This window comes from Natator depressus, chromosome 4 (assembly GCF_965152275.1).
Source record: "Natator depressus isolate rNatDep1 chromosome 4, rNatDep2.hap1, whole genome shotgun sequence".
Lineage (NCBI taxonomy): Eukaryota > Metazoa > Chordata > Testudines > Cheloniidae > Natator > Natator depressus.
In genome coordinates, this window is record NC_134237.1 from 2,971,910 (window position 1) to 2,992,944 (window position 21,035).

General features: G+C 45.1%; 1 protein-coding gene across 1 annotated transcript in view; it reads right to left on the reverse strand.

Annotated features, from left to right (window-relative positions):
* SRP72 (signal recognition particle 72) overlaps positions 1-16,820 on the reverse strand; it is a 47,929-nt gene extending 31,109 nt beyond the window's left edge. Inside the window, exons 1-8 of the mRNA XM_074950270.1 lie at positions 16,682-16,820; positions 10,919-11,039; positions 9,059-9,182; positions 8,047-8,190; positions 5,632-5,743; positions 3,264-3,295; positions 2,494-2,618; positions 2,342-2,399 (exon numbers count right to left, since the gene is read on the reverse strand). Of these exons, the coding sequence (XP_074806371.1) occupies positions 2,342-2,399; positions 2,494-2,618; positions 3,264-3,295; positions 5,632-5,743; positions 8,047-8,190; positions 9,059-9,182; positions 10,919-11,039; positions 16,682-16,787 (822 nt within the window). The 5' untranslated portion in view covers positions 16,788-16,820. The remainder of the gene's footprint in view (positions 1-2,341; positions 2,400-2,493; positions 2,619-3,263; positions 3,296-5,631; positions 5,744-8,046; positions 8,191-9,058; positions 9,183-10,918; positions 11,040-16,681) is intronic.
* Between the last annotated feature and the right edge of the window lie 4,215 nt (positions 16,821-21,035).

The window sequence follows — 21,035 nt, forward strand, 5'->3', positions numbered from 1 at the left end:
CTCCATGTCTAGTTGGCAGCCGGTATCAAGTGGAGTGCCCCAGGGGTCGGTCCTGGGGCCAGTTTTGTTCAATATCTTCATAAATGATCTGGAGGATGGTGTGGATTGCACCCTCAGCAAGTTTGCAGATGACACTAAACTGGGAGGAGAGGTAGATACGCTGGAGGGTAGGGATAGGATACAGAGGGCCCTAGACAAATTGGAGGATTGGGCCAAAAGAAATCTGATGAGGTTCAACAAGGACAAGTGCAGAGTCCTGCACTTAGGATGGAAGAATCCAATGCACCGCTACAGACTAGGGACCGAATGGCTGGGCAGCAGTTCTGCAGAAAAGGACCTAGGGGTTACAGTGGACGAGAAGTTGGATATGAGTCAACAGTGTGTCCTTGTTGCCAAGAAGGCCAATGGCATTTTGGGATGTATAAGTAGGGGCATTGCCCACAGATCAAGGGACGTGATCGTTCCCCTCTATTCGACATTGGTGAGGCCTCATCTGGAGTACTGTGTCCAGTTTTGGGCCCCACACTACAAGAAGGATGTGGAAAAATTGGAAAGAGTCCAGCAGAGGGCAACAAAAATTATTAGGGAACTGGAACACATGACTTATGAGGAGAGGCTGAGGGAACTGGGGATGTTTAGTCCACGGAAGAGAAGAATGAGGGGGGATTTGATAGCTGCTTTCAACTACCTGAAAGGGGGTTCCAAAGAGGATGGCTCTAGACTGTTCTCAGTGGTAGCAGATGACAGAACAAGAAGTAATGGTCTCAAGTTGCAGTGGGGGAGATTTAGGTTGGATATTAGGAAAAACTTTTTCACTAGGAGGGTGGTGAAACACTGGAATGTGTTACCTAGGGAGGTGGTGGAATCTCCTTCCCTAGAAGTTTTTAAGGTCAGGCTTGAGAAAGCCCTGGCTGGGATGATTTAGTCGGGGATCGGTCCTGCTTTGAGCAGGGGGATGGACTAGATGACCTCCTGAGGTCCCTTCCAACCCTGATATTCTATGATTCTATGAACGTGGGCTTGTGCCAAAATGGGTACATGGGTGTTGTCTATCGCCCCACTGCAATTCAGGAACCTCACTGCTGCAAATCCATCAACCATGTCCTGCGCATTGCCTAGAGTCACAGTCCTGCATAGCAGGAGGTGAATAATGGCCCTGCATGCTTGCATCACAACGACCCTCAGCATGCATTTCCTGACTCCAAATTATTCCCGAGTGACCAGTAGCGATCTGGTGTTACAAGTTTCCGCAGTGCAATCGCTACTTGCTTCTCCGTTGTCAGTGCAGCTTTCCTTTTGGTGTCCCTGCAACGGAGGGCTGGAATGAGCTCAGTGCACAGATCCAGAAATCTGGCATTGTGCATCTGGAAGTTCTGCAGCCACAGCTCTTCATCCCAACCCTGCATTACAATGCGATACCACCAGCCCGTGCTTGTTTCTTGGTCCGAGAATCAGTGCCCCACTATCCGAAGCCACTCTGAGACCACCACACCACCAACCTCGAATTGGTTCTCTGTGTGTCCCACAGCAATCTGTCCTCCATGAAACCGTCATGCTCCCTATTCATTCGGTTCTTCTTGAGGCTCTGCAAATATTTCAGGATCTTGAGCCCAATGCTTGCAATGCTCATGACAATAGTGCAGAAGTAGAGTGAGACTAGATAAGAAATGACTCCTCCGTTATGCTATTTGTAGTTTTCACACATAAAAATACTGCTGTGGCTGTGCACTTGATGTAAATTTCACTGAAGTCATCCACCAGGTTTTGAAGACAGCACAAAAGCCTCATGTCCACAATATGCACTAACAGCTTGCATGATGCACTTTAGAAGTTACAGAAGCACAAGCACAGCACACCTAAATCCAGAATCTTCCCAACTCCCTGAATCCTGTACCTGAAAAAAATTCTCTCTCTCTCACACACACCCTTAGTCTGGAAGCTCCAGGCTTCTAAGACCCAGATCCTGCAAATTCCTAGCCACACATGTAACTCTAGTCATGCAAGCAGTGTGACTGGCTCCAGTGGGACTCATTTTGGTGAATTTATCTATGTGCAAGATCATTTTGCAATCTATTTTTGCAGGACTGGGGCCTATAAGGATAAAAATATAATGGAAATACCAGTGTAACAGCACAAACAGCAACACTGTAAATAGAACTTTCATGCTAGAGTGCTTCCACTTGAAAGTAAGGACTTAGTTCGAAGAGAGATGCAACTCTCCAATCTCTCTGCACGCAGAACCCCCCTCAAAGCCAATGGGAGCTCTGCATGTGGTGAGTTCTGAGTTCATGCTCATTTCTTTGCAAAAATGCTTTAGAAAGAGGATGGGCAAATTCTATACCTTATTAATAGTGATGATGTTATTTGCAATGACAGCAATCAATCCCACGTCTGTCGGCCTGCAGACAACAAATGAGAATGAAAGGCACAGCTATTAGACAGCAGCCTTGTCACATGTGGAAGGATGAGAGCTTGTTTGAATGAAGCACTTACTTTAATTTGATGATCTGATTGTAAAGCTGGAGAGCATCCTCTGTACGTCCCTGTAGTTGCATGATATACGCCATCTGACCATGAATAATGGCCAACTCAGCCTCAATGTCTTCCTCAGTCACATCCTGAAGGAAAATCCAGACAAAACAAAATGAAGCCTCTCCCTTTGTGTGCTCCCTGGCTTCAGCGTTTCGCAGAGGACCTGTTCCTTTTTCAGTCGATCTTGGGCAAAACCATCAGTCACAATCCCCACCACTAGAAGAGCATATCTTCAAAAGATACCGTTACACACATTCACGCCATAAACCAGAAAATAGGCGCAAAAGGCAGAGCTACTTTTAACAACAGAAATTACCCTCCCAACCCACGTGTGTGCGGTCTGCTTCCACCCTACAGTCATGTCAAAGTGTGCTGGATATGAATCACAAATTGTGGGCCTGATTCACGCAGCCTCAACACCTCTTCAGTGGGCGTACCCACGCCTCTAATGTGGTAGGAGTACACACACATTGCACTGATTAAGGGACTGCAGAAGGGGCACGGCAGGAGACAGTCAGGCCCCAAGAATTTAAATTTTAGCAACAGGCAGAAGGATAGCTCACACCTCAGGAGTGGTATTGGGAACATGAAATTAGGCAGACGGGTGACTCTTGCTGGGTATGATATTGCATAGCAATTTAATAAGTGATCACATGGCTAATCCCTGGGGCACTGCTTTGAAATGCTTTGGTGTAAAAGGCACATTATTCAGAGTAACAGCAACAACTTACAGAGTCTTCCGAAAGCGACTGGCGACACAGATCTAGAGAAAATAATTTGAAAGACAAATTTAGAAAGGGTTAATTCTTACCTAGAGGAAAGCACAGAACAAGACGATGGCAGGAATGTTTGTTTATATCATGTGCCCATTGTGAATAATAAGTGAGGCTTCTACAAAGTTTCACAAGTACTTTTTAATGCAAGAAAGTAAGGAAATGACTGGGTGTGTGTGGGAGAGAAATACAGTCTACAGTGAAATTTTTTAAAAAGTCAAGAATGCCGGAGACATTGCTCCTCCAGAATTCTTTTTGAGTACTCACGTTTTTTTACTTAGAGACTAACAAATTTATTTGAGCATAAGCTTTCGTGAGCTACAGCTCACTTCATCGGATGCATTCAGTGGATGAAGTGAGCTGGAGCTCACAAAAGCTTATGCTCAAATAAATTTGTTAGTCTCTAAAGTGTCACAAGTACTCCTTTTCTTTTTGCGAATACAGACTAACAGCTGCTACTCTGAAACCTGTTTTTTTACTTGTTTCTCTCCTTCCCCTGTTCATTTTCTTTAAAAATACTTTATGATCTTTCATGAAAGAGCTCTCTCCACCATAACTACTTGTTACTCATATGACCTTACCCAGACTTAAAAGACTGATGTAGATTTTGTCACTCTCCTTTGTGCAATACTGCCTCACTAGGTCCTTCTGGTTTTCATCCCCACTTTTATTCCTTGAGTCTTCTCTCTTCTCTCTCACCTACTGCTCAGTAAGCAGTTTTGCAGTGTGATAAAAGCAGTGAAGCTCTGTGTTTTCCTAAAGATTATTGTCTCAGCGCCTGGATTAACTAACAGTAGAAAGAACATCCACTAAGAATGGCCTGCAGCTCGTCTAGCTCCACACAACTGTAACTAAGGTCAAGACTGAACTATGTTATTTATTACCATGGTATCCGACAGCACACACACCTGAAGGGTTCGCATTATGTTCCACAATTAGATCACAAAAAAGCAAAATTACTAAATAGGAATGTACACAACTAGCACTCCTGATTCCACAGTAACATTTAGATTAGATATTGAACCAAAAAATTATGTTAGAAGTACATTAAGTTTGCAAAGTCAAGCACTCCAAAGTCAGGAAAGGCCAGAATTAAGGTTGCCTGTGCAAGCTTAACTCAGCCCCCTTCCTCATCTGGTTGCACACAGACAGAATCTTCAACAAATTTAGCTGTAAAACTAACAAACCTCTAGTATTTGAGAATTGAGATTTTCAGAGACGTATAGCCTGTGATGACAAAAGGCACATCCATGACACCAGGGCAACCCCTTTGCCAAATACTGAGTACTTGCTCTGTCACTTGGGCTAGAACTTCTCAGTGAAACTGCTGTAAGCATTGTTTGTTTGGTTTTTAACATGGGCAAACTAAGGTATTGTTTCTTACACCCCTTCTTGGAAATGGCTGAACTATTTATGCTGAGGTTTTCCAAAAATGTCAGGCCTGAGGCAAGCACCTGGCCTGGAAAACTTCTGAATGACTATAGTCTGGCAAAGTTATAAGCATCTGAAAACAGGGCCTTACAATGGCAAGTGTTGGGTAGCTTTAAGTACTGATGGCATTGCCAGCTCCACTTATAACATATTTAGTCAGCTTAATAAGAGGATATAAGGGAGATCAAGCTTTTCAGTTTTGCAGCTGTCGATGTTAAACCTAATCTGAAAGGCCTGTAACTTGGTTCCTCTTCGCTACTATCAACTTCTACTTTAATCGTTTATTCTCCTTCCTACACATCTTATTGAACAGACTGAAATATAACAATAATAAAAATGGTCTTTCTGAATGTGAAAAATCAAAGTTAGTACACTTGATAGGGCAACCCCCAACTCAGAACATTACGGCACTCTACAGTCTTCAGTACACTCATAAAACAACAACTAAATAGGGCTTTTAAAACTTCTGCTAACGTGAAGAGATTGCACTGTCAAAGTTATAAGCAGATACCAAATTGCACTTGAGAATTAAACACCAATTGGGAGAGAAGACTGAGATGTTATATACCGTTTACTATTGTAAAATGACAGCAAAACAATAAACTATGCATAGCTGGAAAGCAAGCTGAGAGCTACAGATTGAAAAACTATGGACTACATGGGAATTGTAGATAAGAAAACAGTTTGATCTACAATAGTTAAAAATTACTGACATAATAGTTAAGTGCTACTATGTCCCAACCAGTCTTGGCAAACAAGCTATGGAAACTGTAATAGAAGAACCCTACGGTTGTCCAATCCCATTTTCAATCCGGAATCAAATCCTTGTTCTCTCTTTAAATGTGTTTACAAAGAATGAGTGACAGAGAGATCTATAACCCCCCTGTGTTTTTACCTTCTGCTTTCTGTAGGTTTTTCATTGCCTCATTCAGCCTGCCTTGACCAATCAATGCACATGCAGCATTATAACACAGCTCATAGGTAGCTTCTTGGAGGCCCAGATCTTCCTGACATGGAGTGAAAGGATTGGGTTAAATGCTTGAAAGAAATTAAATACAGCCTAATTTTGGATTAGAATCTAAACAGATTTGTTTAAAGCCACTTTTATAGGATTACTACAGACACAAATCATAGCTTTTAGCAAACATGCCAACTTCTTAGATTAATATACAACAGAGATTCATTATGAAATCCACATGCGAAGGTGATCTTGAGAGGATATGTGCTGTCTAAAAAGCCACGGCATGAATGGTCTTCCCTTTACGCTGCAGGACAAAGCCAAGGGGGAATCTGCAATGGAGCTATCCAACTCCTAGCTGTAGAGCAGTCCTGTTCTTAGGAATTAGAGAAAATCAGATTAGACCTCAGGGGAGCTGTCCAGGCTGTTTAAGCACAGAGAGAATTGGCAGAAACTGTAGCCCTGGAGAATTTCGAAGACAAGCTGCAGTCTTAAATATTTAAAAACTTATTTAATGTGCCTAACCATTGAGCTTTACACTTGCAATGGCTCTTCCCAGTCACTAGTGCAGATTAGCAATGTTCTACTGGATTTAAGTAGGCTTTGCAGGACCTGGGGCTTACATCCATTCACATTCAGTGGAATCTTGCTGGTTTGCACGGTCTTGGAGACCCACTGTAAATTACCAGATTGCACAAGTGTGGTAATATGTGCATGAACACTAATGACATATATAGATAGTGCCAATTGCAAAAGGCACTTTTGTTAACTGTAGTTTACATTAAATTATACTTCACGACGTGCTGGGGTATCCAATAGAAAAGACACTGGTAAGCAACATGACAGATGACTCATTAGCAATAAATGTCCACATTCCCAAACTAGAAACTTGAAGTACGTCATGCACTCGTGCATTAAGGGACACTGACTGCATGGATAAACCACAAGAGTGACCTCTGACACTTCCAGAGGTCACTCTGGATGCGCTCCTGTTGGATAGGAGGCCTCCAGTTTGGAGAAACCACCATCACCCTCACTTGATGATGCGTTGGAGAGGTTTTAGTTGGGGGCTGAAGGTGATGGCTAGTGGCGTTCTGTTATTTTCTTTGTTGGGCCTGTCCTGTAGTAGGTGACTTCTGGGAACTCTTCTGGCTCTGTCAATCTGTTTCTGCACTTCAGCAGGTGGCCCAACTAAAACCTCTCCAACACATCATCAAGGATCTACAACCTATCCTGAAGGATGACCCATCACTCTCAGATCTTGGGAGACAGGCCAGTCCTTGCCTACAGACAGCCCCCCAACCTGAAGCAAATACTCACCAACAACCACATACCACACAACAGAACCACTAACCCAGGAACCTATCCTTGCAACAAAGCCCGTTGCCAACTGTGTCCACATATCTATTCAGGGGACACCATCACAGGGCCTAATCACATCAGCCACGCTATCAGAGGCTTGTTCACCTGCCCATCTACCAATGTGATATATGCCATCATGTGCCAGCAATGCCCCTCTGCCACGTGCATTGGTCAAACTGGACAGTCTCTACGTAAAAGAATGGACACAAATCAGACGTCAAGAATTATAACATTCATAAACCAGTCTGAGAACACTTCAATCTCTCTGGTTACTCGATTTCTAACCTAAAAGTGGCTATTCTTCAACAAAAAAACTTCAAAAACAGACTCCAGCGAGAGACTGCTGAATTAGAATTAATTTGCAAATTGGATACAATTAACTTAGGCTTGAATAGAGACTGGGAGTGGATGGGTCATTACACAAAGTAAAACTATTTCCCCTTGTTTATCCCCCCCCCCCCCCCCCCACTGTTCCTCAGACGTTCTTGTTAACTGCTGGAAATGGCCCACCTTGATTATCACTACAAAAGGTTTTTCCCCCCCCCACCCTGCTGGCAATAGCTCATCTTAAGTGATCACTCTCCTTACAGTGTGCACGATAAACACCCATTTTTTCATGTTCTGTGTGTATATAAATCTCCTCACTGTATTTTCCTCTGAATGCATCCGATGAAGTGAGCTGTAGCTCACAAAAGCTTATGCTCTAATAAATTGGTTAGTCTCTAAGGTGCCACAAGTACTCCTTTTCTTTTTGCGAATACAGACTAACACGGCTGCTACTCTGAAACCTGCCATTTTGTGTGTGTATTAGCTGAGTTCTCCTATTTTCTGTTAATGATTTAGGTTCTCGAATGTCCTCTTCCTGCCTCTGCCATCTATGAGCCATGCAATTCATCTTCAGAAGTGTTCTAACACAGGCAAGGTTCAGCAGAGAGAGGGTGGAAGGGGGAACAATCTCTCCCACGTGTGCGTGCATGCACACAAACTCACTGGCTCCACTTTCTCCCATGTGCTCTGTGCTGCAACCACTGCAGAAAGGTTGGTTTTCCTTTCTTCTTCGTAGTCGTCTTGGGAGTTCCGGATGAGATCCCGATACACAGCTAAGCAGTCATCATAGCGCTCCAACCTGTACAACTGAAAAGAGAGACATTGCCCTGCACATCGGCATCCACAACTAGAGACACCCGAACAAGTGCTGTAAAGTCTAATTCAGAATTTACTCGAGAAAATAGAGTCCATTATGGTCTCTGCCAGCCTCCTCACAGCAGGCTTTAGCTCTCTAGGGAGCAAATTAAATGACCATCTTTCAAGCACTGTTTACAGCAAACAACTGTTTCTTCCACATGTTGGGATTATTCTAATCAACTATGGAAACAAAAGGAGGAGGAAAAGCCTTTTCTCTTCCTCTTTTCAATCCTGATGCTCCAAGGTAGTCCATCCTTGTGTTGCTTCACACACAGCTGCTCCTGATGTCAGAGCTATATGCATGAAGCATGTGCAGGACTAGATCCTAAACCAAGCGCTCACAGAGTGAGAAGTAAAGCACTCGCCTCAGGACCGCCCACTTCCCTGGCTGATGGAAATCAAGCAAATCACTTCATTCTAGCCCTGGGGAGAAGGAAGGTGGCCAACTGTATGGCTGCACAGGCACATTTTGGTTCAGTGGCGTCCAGCAAACCACCCTGATTTCCGGAACAGAGGAATGTGATTTATTAGGAGCTGAAATGGAAGGAAGTGGGGGAAGATTAGTGAGCCAACAAGTGAAAGGGTGGTGCTATCTGACAGTTTGGGAGACCCCGGCTAACTAGAAGAGAGGGTAAAATCCTAGGCCCCACTGAAGTCAGTGGGAGTTTTGTCACTGATTTCACTGGGGTTTTCGCCCAGAACATAACCATTTATTAAATCACAGCTGAGGGGGAGAAAAGTTTCTCTCTGACTTTTTCCACCTTCACAAAGCACAGGGCTCATGAATGATAGACAGAGTTTCCAAAGCAGTAATTACCACTTGTCCATGCAGCTCCTTCAGTTTGTCTGTCTGCTGGCTGGCACTCTGAATGGTCTTCAGGGCATTTTCAATTCTGTTCAACCTGTACTCACAGTACGCCTTCTCAAAGGTGATAGAGTCACTGCGAAAACAAGGCAGAGACGGATGGCGGGCGCATCACCACAGCGCTCATTCTACAACATCTGCCTCCTAGGAGAGCCATGAACCCTTATTTGAGCATCTATAACTACTCTTATAAGCCTACCGTGTTGCTAGAGACAGAACAGCATGTGTCAGCACAAGGGTATTGAATTATTTCTCTACTGAGGAGGCATTTCAGAGGACGCTACCATGGAGATCCGGGACTTTAATCTCTTACCTTGCAGCCTAAATTTGGCCTCCGGGACCTCTCTTCTACCTTTTCCTATGTCTCTGGTACCCACATGTACCACAACCACCAATTCCTTCCCACCACTACCTGTAAGGCTATCTACGTCTCATGCGATCCACTACCATCACACCTGACAGGTAATTTCCCATGAGGTTCTACCAGTCCTCACAAGTACATATACACACCCACACACACATATTTTTACACAGGCTGAATGAAAGTTGCTTTGCTATTTAAGTTACGAGTGTTCAAAGCGTCAAGGAATTAAGGCTAAAGTCTAGATTGATTTTTTTTACATTCACATTAGTGGTTATAAATAAGGAATATGAGAAAATACTTTTAGAGTGTACTCTTGTACTACAACAATAATCAGTCCTACATCCTTTCCCTCCATGCATACTTCTTGCTTTCCCATAGAGAAGTGATTCTGACAGTACATACATTAGTTTTGCTAATAGTGAGTTCTTACATAGCAGTTTTCATCCTAAGCCACTGCACAGACACTAGGCCACAAACAGCCCTGTGAGGCAGGAAGGTAGGTATGTAACATTTATCACTGCAGTTTCACAGATGGGAAAACGGAGATAAGGAGGGGTATGGGCCCCAGTCTTGGGAACGCTTTTGCATATTCTGAACTTTATTCACCTGAGCAGTTCCATTGACTTCCACAGGAGTGCTTATGAGAGTAAGGGCATGTCTACACTACAATCTTAAGTCGACCTATGTTAGATCGACTTACAGCCACCAGAATAATTACCATGGTGGCTCATGTCCACACTACCCCCCTTCTGTCAGTGCTGTGCATCCTCACCATGATCACTTCCACTGGCCTGGGCTCTCAGTTCCACACCGCTCCGCACTGGAAGCCCAGCTGCCCCTGCAAGGCTTCTCGCCTGCATGCTCCCAGTCAGGAGTGGGGGGCAAGTCGCCCGGGGCTTCTCACCTCTAGCAGGTAAATCCGCACCCGGAGTCTGGTCAGCTGCCGTGTTCCCGGCAGGGAACTGGGACCCCGGGGGGCAGCAGGGCTCCCAGGGAGGAACGGGGAGCTCAGGTGACAGCCCGGCTTGGAGCAGAGACCTGGTAGCAGCCCAATGGGTGAGCCAGGAGCCAGCTTTCTTGTCAATTTCACAGCTGCACTGGATGACAGCCAACAGCAGATATAAGTGTCTACACAGATACTACGTCATCGTAACTACACCGACATAAGGCCTACACCTCTTGTGGAGATGGAGTTCTGTCAGTGTAGTATGGCACTTACACTGGAGGGAGCAAGGCTGTGGTGCGTATACTGACATAGTTAGGTTGACATAAGCTGCCTTACATTGACCTAACTGTGTAGTATAGACCAAGCCTAAAGTTAAGCATGTGAAACACTGAAAACATCAGCAACAGCCATTGCCAACCAGCACCACCCTTCTACCTAGATTAATAGCTTCCTGGGGCTTGTGCTTTTTTCATTTGCAGGAGGCTCTGGGGCTACCACTCACCTGGTTAACACTTTGGTATGGGTGTGGATTACACTAAGGGCTTCCTTGAAGCTTCCATTCTGAATGAGACACACCACTTTGCAGTGAAGGGCAGTCACATCATCCTTGTTGATCTGCAACACTTGGGGAAGCAAAGAGAGTTATCACAATCTCTAACTCCTTTCCTACTTCCCATTAAAATCAGAGTTCATCAAATTAAAATCCAGACAAATCAGAGTTCATCAAATTAAAATCCAGACAATGTCTCAGACCTTGTCTAGACTAGAAAGTTGAACTGCTTTTAACAATCCCAGTGACGTAGAAGTGGCCAAAAACCCGTGGAGTGGATCAGGCATAGTGGTATAAAAGTGATTATACTGGTATAGCTCATTCTGGTTTAGGCAGCAAAAGCTATACCAGTATAAAATACCTTATACTGGTAAAACTGCCTCCACAGTAGGGTTTTATACCTGTAATACTGGTATAAATAAATAAATTACACAGTTAATCGCCAGCTATACTGGTAGAATTTTTCTTTAGGGTAGACCAAGCCTTGATGTCAGCTAAGTGTGAAAGTGACGGGAGGGCTAGATAGCACCAGGGTTACTGCACTCGCACGTCACTCTGCAGATCAGAGGTCAAAGCCTGACTAGCAGGTTCTCAAGAACTGGGCATCATCAATTCTGCAATCCCTACTCAGGAACAAAAGGGAAAGCACACTGAGAAAAAGCAAAGCAAGTCCAGGTCGACAAGAGGATTAATTTCAGGACCCAGAGGCTTGCTACCAGGGAAAGATGGTAGGGAAAAATTTGGAACACGGTTTGTATTTTTGCCACACGACATTAATTGTTGACAGTTCGACTATGGAAAAAAAACAGATCCACTCCTTCCCCCGAAAACATGTCAAAGAGAAAAGTACCTGCTCTTTCCCTATACCACCCTCAGACTACACCACTTTAGATACCAGACTAACAGTCATATGACAACACCTTTCAACCCTGATTGTCCAAACTCCAGTTAGCCATAGGTCAGCTGCTTCCAAAGCTGCATACACAAACCAAGGCTCCTTCTTCCACACTGAAATCTCACAGGGCTGAAGCTCCCTGGGTGCCACCCAACGCTCCCAAACTCTGATTTCACAAAGCTTACGGGTGCCTCTACAAAACTGACAAAACTCAGAATTCTACTACATGTATGGAGACAGAGCAAGGTGAACTTAACCCCTAGAAAACATCAGGCTCTTCAGAAACCATATCTAGGCCGCCGAGTTAAACATAACCAAACTGCATCCCAAACACAATCTAACAACAGCCCCTGATGCAGGACTAGGGCCTAAATATGCACCCTTCCTCTCTTGCTTCTCCTTCCATCAGTATTCTCCCTTTTCCTCTCTCTTACCAAGGTTAGCCCGATTGCAAACCAATGGATTTATGAAGCCACATCATACTTTAGCAATGGAACTGTTCACATAATATTACTACTCAATAAAATATAGTCTGCATCTTGCTACTGTACTGTAGATGCTTTTCTTTATTATTTGTATTACTGTAGAGCCTATAACCCAGGGCCCCACCGTGCACTGTAGAAACGCAATAGAGACAATCCCTCCCTGGAAGACCTTACAATCTAAGGGTATGTCTTCACTACCCACCGGATCAGCGGGCAGCAATCAATCCAGCAGGGATCAATTTATCGCGTCTAGTCTAGACGCGATAAATAGACCCCTGAGAGCTCTCCCGTCGACTCCTGTACTCCAGCGCTGCGAGAGGCGCCGGCAGAGTCGACGGGGGAGCGGCAGCAGTCGACTCCAGCTACGTTATTCACGTAGCTGAAGTTGCGCAACTTAGATCGATCACCCCACCCCCCAGTGTAGACCAGGGCTAAGTGTAATGTTACAAAAACAAGTGGCTAAATGAAAAGATGAGGGGAGCACTAGGAAAGAATAAAACAAAACTAGTCAGCATGAAAAGCAGTGATCACAGAAAACCAGCTGCCTGACCACCAGCATTACCCTCACAGGACATACTGGGGCCCTGATCCTGAAATCAGATCCATGCAGGCAGGCTTCTGAGAAAATGAAATGCCTAATTGAGGTTGATAAGCCGCTGGCCACACAGACCCAACTGCAGAATCAGGATCCTGGGAGCTGAGAACACAAATATCCATAGATGGAGACGTTCTCAATACATTAAGATGTGATGTAATGAAAGTCCCTTGAGATGGTTTTCAAACTGTGGGGGGCCTGGAGGAACATTTGGGTGAACGTGCGGTGACGCCAGGCAACTTGGGCTTCAGCCCGGTGGAGCTCAGAGAGGGAGCACCACCTCCACCCCCGACTCACCTCTTTTTGTCTGGGCGGGGGGGGGGGGGGGGGGGGCCGGGGGCACACAATTGAAAATTGTAACTCAAAGGGGGGTGGGAGGGTCCAGCTCAAAAAGTTTGAAAACCACTGAACATAAGAACAGCCATACTGGGTCAGACCAAAGGTCCATCAAGCCCAGTATCATGTCCTCTGACAGTGGCCAATGGCAGGTGCCCCAAATGGAATGAACAGAACAGGTTATCATCAAGTGATCCATGCCCTGTCACCCAATCCCAGCTTCTGGCAAACAGAGGCTAGGGATACCATTCCTGCCCATCCTGGCTAATAGCCACTGATGGACCTATCTTCCATGAATCTATCTAACTCCCTTTTGAACCCCGTTATAGTATTGGCTTTCACAACACACTCTGGCAAGACGTTCCCAGGTTGACAGTGCGTTGCGAGAAAAGATACTTCCTTGTGTTTGTTTTAAACCTGCTACCTATTAATTTCATTTGGTGGTTCCTTGTTCTTGTATTATGAGAAAGAGTAAATAACACTTCCTTATTTACTTTCTCTATACCACTCATGATTTTATAGACCTCTATGATATCCCCCCTTAGTCGCCTCTTTTCCAAGCTGAAAAGTCCCAGTTTTATCAATCTCTCCTCATACGGAAGTCGTTCCATACTCCTAATCATTTTGGTTGCCTTTTTCTGAATCTTTTCCAACTCCAATATATCTTTTTTGAGATGGGGCGACCACATCTGCACGCAGTATTCAAGGTGTGGGCGTACCATGGATTTATACAGACAATATCATATTGCCTGTGTCTTATTATCTATCCCTTTCTTGACAATTCCCAACATTCTGTTCACTTTTTTGACTGCCACTGTACATTGAGCGGATGATTTCAGAGAACTATCCACAATGACTCCAAGATCTCTTTCTTGAGTGGTAACAGCTAATTTGGACCCCATCATTGTATATGTATAGTTAGGATTATGTTTTCCAACATGCATTACTTTGCATTTACCAACATTAAATTTCATCTGCCATTTTGTTGCCCAGTCACCCAGTTTTGTGAGATCCTTTTGTAGCTCTTTGCAGTCTGCCTGGGAAGAACAGTTTTGTATCATCTGCAAATTTTGCCACCTCACTGTTTACCCCTTTTTCCAGATCATTTATGAATATGTTAAATAGGACTGGACCCAGTACAGATCCCTGGGCGACACAACTATTTACCTCTCTCCATTCTGAAAACTGACCATTTATTCCTACCCTTTGTTTCCCATCTTTTAACCAGTTACCAATCCATGAGAGAACCTTCCCCCTTATCCCAAAGACTGATTATTTTGCTTAAGAGCCTTTGGTGAGGGGCCTTGTCAAAGGCTTTCTGAAAATCTGACTACACTATACCCACTGGATCCATGCTTGTTGATCCCCTCAAGGAATTCTAGTAGATTGGTGAGGCATGATTTCCCTTTACAAAAACCACATTGACTATTTCCCAACAAATTATGTTCATGTATGCGTCCGACAATTTTGTTCTTTATGATAGTTTCAACCAATCCCTGTGGCGGGGAAACCTCCACAACGGCCCAACACTGTAGCATTTAATTTCAGAAAGGGGAACTAGACAAAAATGAGGTGGTTAGTGAAACAGGAATTAAAAGGTACAGTACCAAAAGTAAAATCCCCGCAAGCTGCGTGGAAACTTTTTAAAGACACCATAATAGAGGCTCAACTTAAATGTATACCCCAATTTAAAAAACATAGGAAGAGAACCAAAAAAGAGCCACCGTGGTTAAACAACAAAGTAAAAGAAGCAGTGAGAAGCAAAAAGGCATCCTTTAAAAAGTGGAAGATAAATCCTAATGAGGAAAATAGAAAAGAACATAAACTCTGGCAAATGAAGTGTAAAAATATAATTAGAAAGACCAAAAAAGAAGAACAGCTAGCCAAAGACTCCAAAAGTAATATCAAAATTTTTTTTAAATACATCAGAAGCAGAAAGCCTGCTAAACCACCAGTGGGGCCACTGGACAATTGAGATGCTAAAGGAGCACTCAAAGACAATAAAGCCATTGCGGAGAAACTAAATTAATTTTTTGCATCGGTCTTCACTGTTGAGGATATGAGGGAGATTCCCAAACCTGAGCCATTCTTTTTGGGTGACAGATCTGAGCAACTGTCCCAAACTGAGGTGTCATTAGAGGTGATTTTGGAACAAACTAAACGGTAATAAGTCTCCAGGACCTGATGGTATTCACCCAAGACTTCTGAAGGAACTCAAACGTGAAATTTCAGGATTACTAACTCATCTGTAACCTATCATTTAAATCAGCTTCTGTACTAAATGACTGGAGAATAGCTAATGTGATGCCAATTTTTAAAAAGGGCTCCAGAGGTGACCCTGGCAACTACAGGCCAGTAAACCTCACTTCAGTACCGGGCAAATTGGTTGAAACTATAATAAAGCACTGAGCTAAACGATACTACCTAGCACAGACACACGTCTTAGGAGACCTCCCTGTTAATGGAGAGACATGCTTATATAGCTGGGACTTTCTAAAAGTTATTGGGCGAACTGGTGATCTCAGTTTTTGCTCAGTCATGTCAAATATCTGAGGCTACAGTGTCTCAAGCACCAGGTATGGAAGTTAACAGGTTCTCTCTGTCTTTGTTATGGTTGTGCTGCCTTTTAACAGCTAGAGGCCTTGAAATGCAACTAGGTGCTCCAGGCCAGTTGTTCTCAATCAGGGTACCTGTACCCCTGGGGGTACGCAGAGGTCTTTGGGGTGGGACGGGGACATTAATTCCTCTAGATAGTTGTCTAGTTTTAGAACAGTCTACGTGAAAAGCACTACCGAAGTCAGTACAAACTACAATTTCATACAGACAAAATGAGAAAGTCAGTAATATTTCAGTAACAGCGTGCTGGGACACTTCTGCATCCTGGTGTCTAACTCTATCGGCCAACAGTTTAAAAGTGAGGTGAAACTGGGGGTTCATAAGACCCGTGGGCCTGCTGAAAGGGCACAGCCTGGAAAAGCTGAGACCCGCTGCTCCAGCCCATCAAGGCGCAGCCGGCGCTGCCCCGGGACAGCCCGAGCCCGGCGTGTTTGTGACACGTCGGCAGACGGCACCGGCCTGCACAGCGGGCTGCAGAGAGCGCTGCACCGGGCCCGGCGGGGGGGACAGTCCCGGGGCCCGGCAGCGCTGCCCGCCACCGAGCGCCAGGGATCTCCCAGGGCCCGGGGAGAAGGGGCAGGTCCCGGTCCCGGAACGGCCAGGCGTGGCAGCTGGGCCGGCACCCCGGAATCGGTACCAGCCCGGGGCTGGACGCGGGGAGTCTCGCCGCGGCCCGGAGCCCCCACGCGCCGGCTCGGACCGGCCCACCCAGGCTGGCGGGGACGCGCGGACCGGCCCCTCCGCACCGCGCGGGGAGGGGGGGGGCCGTGCGCGCGCGCGGGACTCACGCTTGTTGACGGACTTGAGCGCGCGGCCGAAGTCTCCGTTCTGGCCGCTGCGATTCACCTCGCTCCACAGCGCGGCCGCCGTCCCCGCGCCGCCCGCGGCCGCCATCTTGGGAACGGGGAGAGAGGGGGCGCGGCTCGTCACCCTTCCCCCGGAAGCGGACGCGTGCCCGCCGGGGCCCGGCGCTGTACGGGCTCGGTCCGGGGGCGGGGCCAGCGCCGATAGCCAGGCCCGGGAGCTCTAATGGGGAAAGCGCGCCCAGCCGCCTGCACACACCGGGGCGCCGCCAGTCCCGGTCCCCGCCCAGGCCGCAGCGCCGGCTCGCCCTCGGGCCCCTGCCGCAGAAAGCTCGTGTAACGGGGAGGGGTCTCTCCGCCGGGCAAAGCGCGGGCTCTCCGCCTTCTCCGGCCAGGCCAGGCCGGCGTTTAGCGCACGCGGTGCAGGACTCCTTCAGGCCCCCTCTGAGCCCCTGGAATAAGACTTACTTCAAGGGAGCGCTACAGGCATTTGACCGGTGCTGGACTCCGGGGCCCTGAGGAGAAAAAACTTAGAAGCGTGCAGAAGTGAAAATAGCAAACACAATCTGAACCACCCGGTTTGTCACTAACTTATTCCAAGCGGATCGGGGCTTAGCAACACCGTACTTTCCCAGTTTGTTACCTGGGATAGCGGGCCCTTAACCACGCTGTTTCAGACAAGGTACTTAGGGCAGAACGAAAAAAGAAAAGGAGTACTTGTGGCACCTTAGAGACGAACAAATTTATTTGAGCATGAGCTTTCGTGAGCTACAGCTCACTTCATCGGATGCAACTTAGGGCAGAACAAAAACCTTTCCCCTCTATTCTCTGCTTGCAGTGGCCCCTTCTGACTGTAAAATCTGTAACATGGGAGAGAATATTTTAAAAATCTTAAAATGCATTTGATTTCAATGTTTGCACTGCATCACTTTTTAGTTAAGACTAGCTACTTTTGTGGCCATAGTTCTCTCAAAATTTGGCAAAACGTTTGTGCCATACATTTCCTCAGCAAACTTCTGCAGTATTTTATACACTTGGGATTATCTTGAGGCAGCTCTTATTCCAGCTTCAGTTTGGGTTCGTACAGCTTAGACTCAAGCTTTAAGGCCTGAAGGGACTATTATGATTTTTTAGTCTGACCTGTATATCACAGGCCACAGAACCTCACCCACCCATTCCTGTAATAGGCCAATAATTTCTGGATGAATTATTAAAGTCCTCAAATTTTGATTTAAAACTTCAAGTTACAGAGAATCCACCATTTACTATAGTTCAAACAAGCGACCCATGCCGCACACTACGGAGGAAGGTAAAACAAAACAGGGTTTCTGCCGACCTGACCTGGAAGAAAATTCCTTCCCAACGCCAAATATGGCAGTCTGTTAGACCCACCAGCCAGACGCCTGGGAAAAAATTATCTGTGGTAGCTCAGAGCTCTCCCCCTCTCATGTCCCATCTCTGGCCTTTGGAGAGATTTGCTAGCAGTCACACATGAGCCACATTGCTATCATAGGCAACATCAAACGATCCTGTCAAGGTTCCTTCCCCACTCTGAACTCTAGGGTACAGATGTGGAGACCTACATGAAAAAGCCCCTGAGCTTATTTTTACCAGCTTAGGTTAAAACTTCCCCAAGGTACAAACTATTTTTCCTTTTGTCCCTGGACTTTATTGCTGCCACCACCAAGCGTCTAACAAAATATAACTGGGAAAGAGCCCTCTTGGAAATGTCTTTCTCCCCAAAATCCCTCCAAGCCCTACACCCCCTTTCCTGGGGAAGGCTTGATAAAAATCCTCACCAATTTGCAGAGGTGAACACAGACCCAAACCCTTGGATCTTAAGAACAAGGAAAAAGCAATCAGGTTCTTAAAAGAAGAATTTTAATTGAAGAAAAAGTAAAAGAATCACCTCTATAAAATCAGGATGGTGAGTACCTTACAGGGTAATCAGATTCAAAACAGAGAGAATCCCTCTAGGCAAAACCTTAAGTTACAAAAAGACACAAAAACAGGAATATCCATTCCATCCAGCACAACTTATTTTATCAGCCATTTAAACAAAACAGAATCTAACACATATCTAACTAAATTGTTTATTAACCCTTTACAGGAGTTCTGACCTGCATTCCTGCTCTTGTCCCAGCAAAAGAAACAGACAGACAGACCCCTTTGTTTCCCCCCCGCCTCCAGCTTTGAAAGTATCTTGTCTCCTCATTGGTCATTTTGGTCAGGTGCCAGCGACGTTATCTTTAGCTTCTTAACCCTTTACAGGTGAAAGGGTTTTTTCCTCTGGCCAGGAGGGATTTAAAGGTGGTTAGCCTTCCCTTTATGACACATCCCCTGCATAAAAACTTAACAAGCTCAGTCTTGAAACAAGTTAAGTTTTTGCTCCCACTGCTCCTCTTGGAAGGCTGTTCCAGAACTTCACTCCTCTGCTGAGAATAGCCAAACTACACAATGACCATGAAGTACAGCTTGCTGTTGTTACAGGATTTGATTTTAACAGTATCTTTGGCACAAACAGCCTTTCCTTGTTTAACTTACAGCTTAGCAACAGTGCCTAGGAACAAGATCCACAAAAACTAAAATAATAGAACAAGTACATGTAACACTTCCATAGTAAATTGGTAGATTAACGTTGCCACTGACTTAATTTTATAAATAAAAGGACAATGTGGGAGAGATTACATTTAGAGGTTTTAGACTTGAGCATTTGTTGCACACGGTAGACAAATTTGAGGGAACACTACATGCTAAACATTTTTTCTATACTTTTTCCAGTTATGGTAACACACTACTCATTGAAGGAGTAATTTGTAATCGGCAACAGACTCAGAAGCTTCATTTTATGTTGACATTGTTAACACTTCACTTTGTTTCCAGTCTCTGGTATGTAAACCCATTGTACCACTATTTTTGTATAAACATTTAAATCTCAGTGGTTTCTTGAGGCCAGGTGATTGCATAAAGTTCAAGTCTGTAGTATCCATCCTTTTGCAAATGCAACCTAAAATTTTTTTTTTTTTTAAATAGAATAGGCAGCCTTATTCTTTAAACTATCCATCCACAAGGACTTTTTGGCCTTTTCCACTCATAAGATAGTGCAAGTTCAGAGTTCATGCGTGTGACATTCTATACCTTGGGGGAGCATACTGTAGCCCCCATATTCCTCATTTTCATATAATTGTGATCTTACAAATAAAGCATGCTTTGTAAGGTATCAGGGGAAAGGTCATGATCTGCTGGAAGTCATTTCTCTATCCATAGATGTGTATCGTTAACTCATATGATATGAGAATTGTGTTGTACGGTGGTCACTAAAACATGCTGTAAGTTAGGGGAATCAGCCAGATGTTGGCTTCACAGAGGCAACAGCAAGGAAGGTAACCAACACCCAGGTGGGGTATCAAACAACCATCAACAGCCATTGTCCAACAAGGGAGCTGCAATGGGTGCTGCAATGACTCACCTGCATGGGGCCACACCAGGGGAATTGCTCAACCTTGCTTGGAGAGACAATGCTCACGCAACTCTGGACAGGAGTGGGGGGGACAAAGCCAATAGGGAAGAAAGGACATGATAAAAGGAAGAGACATTTGCCATGCTCTTCCTCTCTTCCACCTACATCTACAGACACCACACCAAGCAACTGAAGCGCTGATCAAAGGGGAGAGCCTGGCTGAAGAGCAACCAGCCAGCCTGTGGTGAGAAGCATCTAAGATTGTAAAGACATTGAAAGTGTTAGAGCAGCTTAGAATGTGTTTTGCTTTTATTTCATTTGATCAAATCTGACTTGTTATGCTTTGACTTATAATCACTTAAAATCTATCATAGTTAATAAGTTTCTTTATTCTACCTGAAGCAGTGCATTTGGTTTGAAACATGTCAGAGGCTTCCCTTGGGATAACAAGCCTGGTACATATCAATTTCTTTGTTCAATTGACAAACTCATAAACTTGCAGTGTCCAGCAGGCATAACTGGACATTGCAAGATGGAGGTTCCTAAGGTTGTGTCTGAGACCGGAGATATTGGCTAGTGTCATTCACTTGCAAGTAGCTGGGAGCAGCTTCCATGCCAGAGGCTGTGCATGAACAGCCCAAGAGTGGAGATTCTCACAGCAGAGCAAGGTAAGGCTGGCTCCCAGAGTCAAGGATTGGAGTGACCTAGCAGATCACCAGTCCAGATAACACCAGGGGGGAACGTCGCAACAAGTATTTTAGATTTTAGTCAAGAGTAACTTATCCTAGTCAAATTCCATTTGCCATTGTGCTAATTAATGTCCATTGATATGTTTAGACCTAAAGTATCCCTAATTCTTATTTGCTAATTTAATAGTCT